Below are 11,133 nucleotides of genomic sequence, written 5' to 3'. Positions count from 1 at the left end.
TCTTCAGACAGCTGCTCTTTGTCCTTCCAAAGAGATGTCCCCACGATTCAGCAGTAACCAGACGAAGTCCCCACGGACTACTGTGGCCCGATTTCCGTCCATCCCCTCTGTGGGAATCAGGCTTTTCCCGGAGGAAACCCCAGGATTTCTAGTTCACAGAAATTCTCTAGGCACCCACCCCAACCAGGAGACGATCCTTTTCCTGCAGTAGATACGCCCACGGCCGCCCTGGGGCCGCGATGGAATAAGCGAGCGCGGGCCGGGTGACAAATAGCAGGTGTGTTACTGCGAAGATGGCGCTTTTTAAGCGACGCGGTAGTGACCCTCCCGGGGGCGGGGTGGGGGTGGGGGAGGGGGAGGGCAGGGACCAGGGCGGGGAGAGGCTGAATTCTCGGAGCCAAGTTGCCCTGGGAGTAAAATGAGCCCGGCAGTGGGCTGGATAGCTGCAGAGGTGGAAACCCCGGTTGGAGCAGGTGGGGTCGCGCTCCTAGTTCAGGCGCAAGGAGCGTGAGCGCCCGGAGGTGGACTCGGGATTTCAACGTACCGCATCCACTGCCTCTGTTGACGTCAAATATGGAGTTAAGGTGGCTATTGAGGGGGCTTGAGGAAATGGTGGTAAGCCAAAAAAAAAAACAAAAAAAAGGGGGGGGGGCATAGCACGTCTAGTTCTTCAAGTTTTTGTCAGAAAAGAGCGGGAAAGCGCCCCCATCCAGCCTGTTAAGCCGAGGAATCGGCGAGTCTCCCAGCCCCACCCCTGCAGCAGTGATGCAAAGAGAACAAATCACCGACGTAGAGAGGAGGGGAAAAAAGAAAGAAAGAAAGAAGGAACCCCCTGGGGGTGGTGGGAGGAGAGAGCGGACGGAGTAAGCACGGAGCAGTCTCCAACCACTGGGACGAGAGGGAGCGCTTTCTGGGGAAACAAACTCCGCATAAATAATTGAGTTTGGAGCCCAGCGCTTTCAGAAGCTCGGAGCGCACCTCCCCAGCGCCTTCCTAGCTGAAAAGGAGCCGAGCGGGGAAAGAGGTCGGTGACGGGAACGAGAGCAGCTCGGCCGGCGGTGGGACGCTGTGCCCGCCGACGCCCGCAAGAGGGACAGCAGGGCCCAGCGAGCAGAGCCCAGCGAGCGCGGGAAGGACAGCGCGCGACGGGCAAGGAGCCCTCGCCAGCGGCGGTGGGAAGACAGCTGGCCTCCGCGGAGGCCCCGGAGGCGCTGCATGGACAGCATGCGTTTCTCCGGAGGCCCCAACGAGGGGCCCGCGGACAACTCCAGCCAGGGGTGGCCCCTGTTAGCCGGCGGTGTCAACGGCAGCCGGGCAGCGGAGGCGCTCGGGGACGGCGGCAGCCCCCAGGGGGACGTGCGCAACGAGGAGCTGGCCAAGCTGGAGATCGCCGTGCTGGCTGTGACTTTCGTGGTAGCCGTGCTAGGCAACAGCAGCGTGTTGGTGGCGCTGCACCGCACCCTTCGCAAGACGTCCCGCATGCACCTCTTCATCCGCCACCTCAGCCTGGCCGACCTGGCCGTCGCTTTCTTCCAGGTGCTGCCGCAGATGTGCTGGGACATCACCTACCGTTTCCGCGGGCCTGACGGGCTGTGCCGCGTGGTGAAGCACCTGCAGGTGTTCGGCATGTTCGTGTCGCCCTACATGCTGGTGGTCATGACCGCCGACCGCTACATTGCGGTGTGCCACCCGCTGAAGACGCTGCAGCAACCGACGCGCCGCTCGCGCCTCATGATCGCTGCCGCCTGGGTGCTGAGCTTCGTGCTTAGCACGCCGCAGTACTTCGTCTTCTCCATGGTCGAGGTGAACAACGTCACCAAGGCCCGGGACTGCTGGGCCACCTTCATCCAGCCCTGGGGTCCCCGCGCCTATGTGACCTGGATGACGGGTGGCATCTTCGTGGCGCCCGTGGTCATCCTGGGTACCTGCTATGGCTTCATCTGCTACCACATCTGGCGCAACGTCCGCGGAAAGACGGCTTTGCTCCCCGGAAAGGGCGCCGAGGGCGCGAGTGGCGCTTTGCATAAGGGGCTCCTGCTCGCGCCTTGTATCAGCAGCGTGAAGACCATTTCCCGCGCCAAGATTCGCACGGTGAAGATGACTTTTGTGATCGTGACCGTTTACATCGTTTGCTGGGCGCCCTTCTTCATCCTTCAGATGTGGTCTGTCTGGGATGAGAAGTTTGTTTGGATCGGTAGGTGTCGGGCGGGAGAAAGGAGGAAAGTGCGGGAATTCGGCTGTGCGTGTGGCCGGGGTTCGGGGGAGGGGGTGCTTTTCATACTATCCTCTGGGGCAGTAGTTCTTAAACTTCTGCATGCTTAGCTTTGGGTGAAATTACCAAAACGGCAGGGGTCTCCACCCCAGACATTTTGATTCAGTAGCTGTGGAATGGGGCCCAGGAATGTGCACTTGTAGCTTGAAGTGATCCTAAGACAAATCCAGAAACTGCGCCCTACAGTCAACCAGGCAACTACAAAACGTGATAATGACTTTTTGCCAGATCACTAACCACTGCGCTAATTTCGCCCCCCCCCCCCCGCCCCGCCTTTGCGTCTATCGGATTCAGAGAAGTATTTGTACTGTAACCACTGCTTTTTGCTAGCTTGTGAAAAATATCACAATACAAAAATTTTGTAGAAATGCCCCAAGGGCAAAGATAAACGCACATATTTTTTTCTGAAGAAAGATTCTTAAGAAGCCAATAATTCTAATTTAGCATTTAGTGTTCCATTTCTTATCATCTTTTAACTTTTTTTTCTGACAATTACTGTAGCACCTTTTTTTCTGGTATTTTAAAGCAGGATTATTGATAAACTCTAAATTTGTTAAAGTAATTAATTCATCTTTCAGCACTAACTTAACCATACAGCTATAGCCCCCCCCCCCCACAACTCTTGCAGTGTTTTATGGAGAATGTTCTCTACACCTACTAGTTTCTTTGATTCTAATTCCTCCACAAACTAAAAATACTAACTTCAAAAGAACCCCACCAAAAACAGTTAAGGCTGGGTCTTGAAAAAAGTTATTTCCTATGAGTGAGAAAAAACCCAACTTTTTCAAATAAAATATATTACAGGAATGTTACCAACATCAGCTATAGTTGGGAAATAGGTATCTGGGAAGAACTGTCTCCTTTTGCTATTTGAGATTGAGGTAGGGAGCCTGTGTGATTTACTATTGGAAGTTATATGTGCAAATAAAACATTTGAGAGTGAATTTAATTCAAACAAATAAAAATACCTCCATGGCTATAATATTACTGATAATAAATAATACAACATAAATGCTATATTTTTGGTTTATCATTTCCGGTCTTGCTTGATCTTATAGCAGCCTCGTAATTATTGCCAATCAAATAAAAAAACTCAGTCTAATTATTGCTTTATCAGAATTCAGACATAATTTCTAAAAACTTCTCTACCTCTGCATAGGTATGGTGATGATTTTCATTCTTTTTGAATACAGTCTGTAACCATAGATCATGATCACCTTTAACGGTAGCATTTTAGCACAAGGTATGATTAAATCACCTGTAATTTATTCCAGCATAACAACAGTGAGAAGACCCAAGTTTATATTTAATAATGAAGAAAAAGTTAGTGCTTGCTGATTATTCTTATGTTTCAAAAAGGTGTATTATCAGTGTCATAGTTCTGTGAAAGATTATAATATTTATGTGGTTTACCAGTGCAAATTAGCATAAAATATTTCAAAAACTTGTTGGAATTTCCTAACTCAGCTGTTCTTAATATAATTTAATTGCCCAAACCACCAAAATGGTTTTCTTTTAAAATCAAAAGAAACTATAGAAAATTAACAACAACAAAAACACAAAAAACAACTCCAGAAACAACCAAATAATGCATCCTTCAGGGACCTATTACTACTGTTCCCTTATGTATAGTTGTCTTATTACAAAATATGTTTAATATTTAAAAGTGTAGAACTACTAAACATGTTCCATAATGTCATACTTTTGCCTTAGTTGTTAGGATGAATACAATTTTATTTATGTGGCTATAGACTTTTGAAATTTCATTGAAATTGCAGCCATTCTGTAACTGCTGTGTCTGTTAGCACATACTAATGCTAGTATAAAGAATACACATTTTTTTAAAATAAATTGTTTCATATTCTTCCCACTCATTCTACTACGATATTTTCAAGTGGTTTAAGATATTTGAATGAACGTCAATGCATCTTGCTTATGAAAATATTTCACAACCAAGCAATTTCCAGACACCAGCCATTTCCCGGATTAATGAACAATATACTTCATTTTCTACATTAACCCATAACTTTTTCCCCACTTCTAAGAGTCAGTAGAAAAATGAGTTTACCCAGTGCTCAGTTACTTTCATTTGACTATTTAAATAATCTCCCCTTACGTTTTTTGTACAGAATCAGAAAACCCGGCCATCACCATCACTGCATTACTGGCTTCCTTGAATAGTTGCTGTAATCCCTGGATATACATGTTTTTTAGCGGCCATCTCCTGCAAGACTGTGTCCACAGCTTCCCATGCTGCCAGAACATGAATCAAACGTTCAACAAAGAAGATTCTGACAGTATGAGCAGAAGACAGACTTCTTACACTAACAACCGGAGCCCCACAAACAGTATGGGTACATGGAAGGACTCGCCTAAATCGTCCAAGTCCATCAAATTCATTCCTGTTTCAACCTGAGCCCACATTCACGCAGCCTGACTCTTGTAGTGGTCTTTTGGGTCTACTGGCTGAATCCAGCTAGAAATCATGGGAACAAATGAACTTCTAAGAGATAAGCGTCAGTTTGTTGAGTGCAAGACTGTGTTTCTAGTTGCATTTTCTCATTGCTATGACCAAAAGTTATGAATTGTTTTATATGGGACGTTAAAAAATAAAAAATTAAAAAATGATGAAAAAATATGCTACACTAAGATTTGTAGGCCTAATTTTCAGAAATATAATAGAAGTTATAGTTCTAAAGGAAAAACATAACCACCCTGGCTTTACATTCTGTTGTTGGTTTCCTTTCTTTTCTTTTCCTTTTATTATGGATAGAACTGAGGCTTGCTTGGTTTAGAAGTCATACGATGTAGGGGCATTATTTCAAACAAAGTGAGCTCATCATCGGCCTTAGTGTTTGAAAGGAATTAGAAGAACCTTCAGAGAAATTTTTTCCATCCAATAAAAATCAGTTCATGCATCAGAAAATGCAGCCTCAGGTGCACCTGGGTGGCTCAGTCGGTTAAGCATCTGACTTCCGGCTCAGGTCATGATCTCAGAGTTCCTGAGTTCCAGCCCCACATTGGACTCTGTGCTGACAGCTCAGAACCTGGAGACTGCCTCAGATTCTGTGTCTCCCTCTTTCTCTGCCCCTCTCCTACTTGCACTCGCTCTCTCTCTCTCTCTTTCAAAAATAAACATTAAAAAAGAAAAGAAAAGAAAATGCAGCTTCAGGCAGAGACCTGGAGATGGGATAGCGCCTTGGACAGGCATGAGTTCTTGGGGCATATGGAGCAGGGGGTGCTTGGTTCAGAGCAGAAAGAGGAAAGTTCTGTTAAATGCTAAATTTCAAAATGGTAACTTTAGAACTGACAGTTCCCTCCTTGTTTTAGGCTCCTCATGTTGTACCAGTTGTGGAAGGTATAATTTATTAAGATGCTGAAGGTTAGAGCAAATATTGTCAAATGGCTAATAAAATCTTTTTTCTCCCACTGCAAGGCCATTTTAAAATCAGATTTATGTAAAGAATATCCAGTTTTGTTAGAAGAACAGAAATGGGTTGCCCAAGGTACTATGTAGACTTTGTCTAGAACACTGTAAACATATTTTGACCAGTGTTATAGGGTATTCTGTGTTGTGGTGGGTAGTAACATGATTATTACTTCATGTTTGGGGTGTCCAGACTTATAAATAAGAGTCTCCTAAAGAGAAACCCAAGATGTAGAATGTCCCTTCGTGTTTAATTAAAAATAATTTGGTCTTTCCTTCCAGTCTCCCAACCGTCTAAGTTACATATGGTAGACAAGAGGCACGGTTGGATGGAATGGGGTGGAGATGGAGGGAAAAAAATTGTTCTGCACCTAGTATGGTTTCCTTTGTTACTTAAATGCATGATTTTGGAAAATTACTTAAGCACACATAAAGCTTTTATCTCCTTGGCTGTACAGTGGGGTTGATAACACCTCACAGGATTGTTGTGAGGACAAAACGAAATCAAAGATGTGAAAAGATCTTCCTGAACTGTCACGTGTCATATGAATGTACCAATTGCTTTTATTATAGTCTTAGGGCCTTCAGAATTGAACAGCTTTTTCCTGTTTACTTTCCATTAACCAGAATTTGTTGGTTTCATGTCTGGGATATAAAATCCTAGAATTTTAAATATAGCTCTGCTGATTCATTGGAGAGCATTGCCAGCGGCCACTAAGCCTGACTTGTGCCTAACCAAAGTTTTCCAATTCAAAGATAGAACTTGCTTGCCTTTAAATGCAGGTAAGTCATGGGGCAGCTGGGTGTCTCAGTCAGTTAAGCGTCAGACTTCCGCTCGGGTCATGATCTCATGGTTTGTGAGTTCGAGCCGTGCACTGGGTTCTGTGCTGAGAGACTGGAGCCTGCTTCGGATTCGGTGTCTCCCTCTCGCTCTCTGCCCCTCTCCACTCTCACTTTGTGTGTGTGTGTGTGTGTGTGTGTGTGTGTGTGTGTGTGTGTGTGTGTCTTTCAAAAATAAACATTAAATAAAAAATAAATAAATGCAGGCAAATCAGAGCCAGCCAAGAACATCAATTTCTTTTACTTCTAAACAGAGATAAATTAGAGCATGACTTGACTGTTGTTACTGCATTTTTCATTAATGGAACCCAGTGTTTTTTTTCGAGCTATTTTGTCTGGCTCCCTCTCCTTTTTAGAGATCATGCAATGATTTGAGGACACATCATAAATATTTTGAATCCCTTAGAGGAATTAATAATCATTTTAATGGCATTGTTGTTGTTGTTGTTGTTGTTGTTGTTGTTTAACTTTGCAGATAAGAAATTGAGGACTAGATAGCACTGTGAGAACCTGGAAGTTTCAAGTTCACTCCTCTTCATTCTCTTGCCTTTCCAAATTCTTAGGCCCGCTACTCCCTGGATTGATATGCCTACAAAAAGCTTGCAAATATTTTATAGAAATTAAGCCCTTAGGTTTTACAATTCTGCTTTTTAAAAATCAGAAATATGTCTCTTAAAGGGCACTGGATGGCACATTATGAGCCACCTTAAATTAATCAGTTCCTCATCATTTGAGTCATAATAGCACCTCAGTAACCCTGCCCTCTCTGACGCTGTCAGCTCCGTGACAGCTTCTCTTCAACAATTCAGAACTAAAGCCCTTTGGGTTGGTACAAAGATGAGCCCATCCAATTCCAAAATAACAGCCTCATGTTTTTTGTACAGACTGTTTCAAAATGTTGATGTGTACCTCCAGGTAAAACAATTCGATTTGAATCTTCTATTTAGGAACATCTCTCAAATAAGTTGTGTATCAACCTACTGAGCTGTGTTCTCTCATTTTAATGCATCAGGAGACAAGATAATACAAAAGGCTAGGGAAAACACCAGACGATCCTGAGCGCTAGTTCTGTACTAGGCAAATAGACGGTATTATTCTCTGTGATTCAGGCTGAGAAGCTTAACTTAGCTAGTTGCTAAACTTCCTTAGTGTTATGTACCCAGATATGGTATTCATATGTCCCAAAACAATACTCCAAGTGGAAGAGTCCTGCCTGTCTATTTTAGAAGAAAGGGTGGGGCGCCTGGATAGCTCAGTCTGTTAATCATCTGACTTTGGCTAAGGTCATGATCTCATGGTCCGTGAGTTAGAGCCCCAAGTCGGGCTCAGTGCTGACAGCTCAGAGCTTGGAGCCTGCTTCAGATTCTGTGTCTCCCTCTCTTTCTCTGCCCTCCCCTGCTCACATTTTGTGTGTCTCTCTCTCAAAAATAAATAAACATTTTTTTTTTTAAGAAGAAAGGAAACTGTAGGTGGTTAAGAAGAGTATGCTAGGACCTTTTCTTGGCTGAGGAGAAGATCTAAGATATTATGCTAAATGAAGGCTTACAATCAAAGATAAATGTGTAACATCACCTTATTTTATTTTGCAGAGTTATCTGTGGGAACATCGTGCAAGCATACAATATTAATGTATCTGTGTGGGTATGGGGAATGTAATTAAAAAATAATCCACTGGTACAGAGAAATGGATGGTGTCATTTGATAAACATTAATTGTTGACAAAAAAGGAACATTTTACTTTTTTTGTGGGGAAGAGGGGCAGAGGGAGAGGGAGAGGGAGAGACAGAATCTTAAGCAGGTTCCATGCTCAGCATAGAGCCCAATACGGGGTTTGATCCCAAGACCCTGGGATCACGACCTGTGCCAAAATCAAGAGTTGGGTGCTCAAATGACTGAGCCACCCAGGCACCCTGAATAAGGAACATTTTAGAGTGTGCATTAAGTAATTAATGGGTTAATTTGGGACAGTATTTTTAAAATGTAAAAATAACTGGGCAGGAAATTAGTGAAATTCTTCAGTTACATATATACTCGCCCTGCACACAGAACTTCAATCATCAACAAAGTAGTCTTACACTATAAATGAGGGAAGGGTGTGGTTTTTAAAGGGAAAAAAAGTCAAGCAGACTTACTAACATACAGCACCCTCCTAAACTTCTTATAATTCCTAAAACGGAAATCAAACACAACTTTAATCCGTTATTACACAAGGAAAGTAATCCAATTAGGTTAAAGATCTAAGTTTTTCAGACTCTAAAACCCACATTATTGTAATGAAATTTGATACTTGAAGCTTTAAATTATATTTCAGGATTTGATTCTACCACTAAGACATAATTCGAACCATCCAGGGAGATTGAGCCTAATCCTTCATCCCAAATATCAGAGATTAGGCTCCTTTAAAACCCAGGTAAACTGGGCCCTTAAAGGATTTTCATACTGGAAGCAACAGCTGTATTTACAGTAAGCCCAGGGCAGAGCCATCTCGCAGGTGCAGAAGCAGCCACTGTATCTACCTCCCTGTGGCCCTTGGCCATTGCCAACGCTTGGAATCATGAGTAACACAGGATGATAAATATTAGAGAATGAATCTTGTAAAAAAATTTTTCAACACAGGGCTTGAACTCACAACCCCGAGATCAAGACCTAAACTGAGATCAAGAGTCAGACAGTTAACTGACTGAGCCACCCAGGTGCCCCTAGAGAGTTACTCCAACTTGACCTCAATTTGTGCAAAAATTGAAAACTATTCATTAGAAAAGTTACTTCCTTTAAGTCCCCAAGACAGACTAAATAGGTTGAATCACTCAAATTGTGTGACTGCCCCCCACACACAGCCATTTAAAAACTATTATTCTAACTCGATTTTTAAGTACATTAAATTATCACGAATGAAAAAATTATATACGACCTAAGTACATCAGCATCAAAAATGTACACTAAGGCTAAAAGTTAAATGCTATTCGTTTTTCTTTTTTGTTTTATATATATTTATATCACATCTTTTTACATTGATTTGTATTCTAAATAAAAACAAAATGTGATGGAATGAATTAAATATTTTTGTGTTCCAAATCTGAAAATAAATCTGATTGTAATATAAGAATAATTAAGAATCATTATTAATATAAAATAATTAGCATTTCCACACATGAAAGTAGTTGTCTTTATTTCATGGGAATTCTGACTTCATATATTCTATAATGCTTTAGATCATTATTATAACAAATTTACTAAGAACTAATGCTGTAGAGGGGCACCTGGGTGGCTCTGTCAGTTAAGCGTCCGACCTTGGCTCAGGTCATGATCTCATAGTTCATGGGTTCGAGCCCCGCGTGGAGCTCTGTGCTGACAGCTAGGAGCCTGGAGCCTGCTTCAGATTCTGTCTCTCCCTCTCTCTCTGCCCCTCCCCAGCTTGCACCCTGTCTCTCTCTCAAAATAAATATATATTAACATTAAAAAAAAAAAGAACTAATGTTGTATATTTAGTATTCCATTTTGGGAACTGTTTTTTCAAAGTTCTACATCCCTTAACTTGTTATGCTATATGGAAGAATTTTAATGTGTTTTCTTGGGGTAATTGTATGGTTCTGGTTTTGATGGATATTTGTGGCTATATCTAATAGTCGTTTACAGGAAAAAGATGGCTTGTCATATTGTATCGAAATATAACTGGTGCATTTATTTCCCAATTTTGCTGTGTATTGGCTTGATTCTATAAATAAAAATACCAAATTTATTTGAAATAATTCTCTCATAATCTAATTTAATAATGAAATATATTTCAAGTTAATTATGCTGATTTTGAAAAAAACAAATAAGATCTGTTTTATAGCTTTTGATAGGTTTATATTTGAGCACAAAAATGTTAATGATTATATTATTTGACAATAGCAAGAACAAATAGAACTTTGTAACAGCCATTTCAGTTATAATCATGAAAGCATATAATTTTTGTTGTAGTCTGTATTGACAACAAAAATAATCCAATTAGCTGAGGTCTTATGTGTCTTCTTAGCCTAAAAATGTCATCTCTGTCTATTAGTTTCCAGAAGTTGGTTAAGACTGACTTCTGGGCCCAAAGATCAAGACTCTTCCCATTTAGAAGTCTTTAAAATTGGAATTCTTTACCCTGTGGATTCATAAATTCAAATCATATTAACTTGCAATTTATGCTGTCATATTTTCTCTTTATTTTATTTTACAAGTTAAACCCTAATAGCATAGACTAAAGGGCTTATTTTGGGTTTGGCTTAAACTCTAGAAGCAGTGAATGCCCAGAATGGAAAAAAGAGAATTTGAAGTCTCTATTTTAAAATGCTGTTATTTTAAAACCCACTGTTACTTAAAAGACTTATAACTGCTTAAGAATAAACAGGATTTCTACCAAAGCATATTTCCACAAGATCCTATGAATCAGGTAAATCTGAAATAATAGTGTCATTGTATACCAGAAGAGACTCATAAAGAAATGTGCTAGTGTAATATTTTTTAATTTATTCATTCATTTGTTCTCTATCTTTATCTCTTCTGAATCTCCAGAGTTGTGTTTCTTCCCTAATACTTTCCAAATGCCCTCCAAATACCTTCACTA

At 41.7% G+C, this 11,133-nt stretch overlaps 1 protein-coding gene across 1 annotated transcript; it reads left to right on the top strand.

Moving 5' to 3' along the window:
* The first annotated feature begins 428 nt into the window (after positions 1-428).
* AVPR1A (arginine vasopressin receptor 1A) lies at positions 429-4,980 on the top strand. The gene is made up of 2 exons (XM_047066679.1): positions 429-2,194; positions 4,402-4,980. The coding sequence occupies exons 1-2, from the start codon at positions 1,216-1,218 to the stop codon at positions 4,686-4,688; spliced, it is 1,266 nt and encodes a 421-aa protein (XP_046922635.1). The 5' UTR covers positions 429-1,215; the 3' UTR covers positions 4,689-4,980.
* Positions 4,981-11,133: the final 6,153 nt, after the last annotated feature.

The sequence above is a fragment of the Lynx rufus genome, unplaced genomic scaffold, assembly GCF_022079265.1.
Source record: "Lynx rufus isolate CCGP_SWC_20201006 ecotype Redwood Valley unplaced genomic scaffold, mLynRuf1.p SCAF_7, whole genome shotgun sequence".
In the NCBI taxonomy this organism is placed as follows: domain Eukaryota; kingdom Metazoa; phylum Chordata; class Mammalia; order Carnivora; family Felidae; genus Lynx; species Lynx rufus.
The sequence above is the reverse complement of the archived record's forward strand: the minus strand, read 5'-3'. Positions and strand labels throughout refer to the sequence as shown.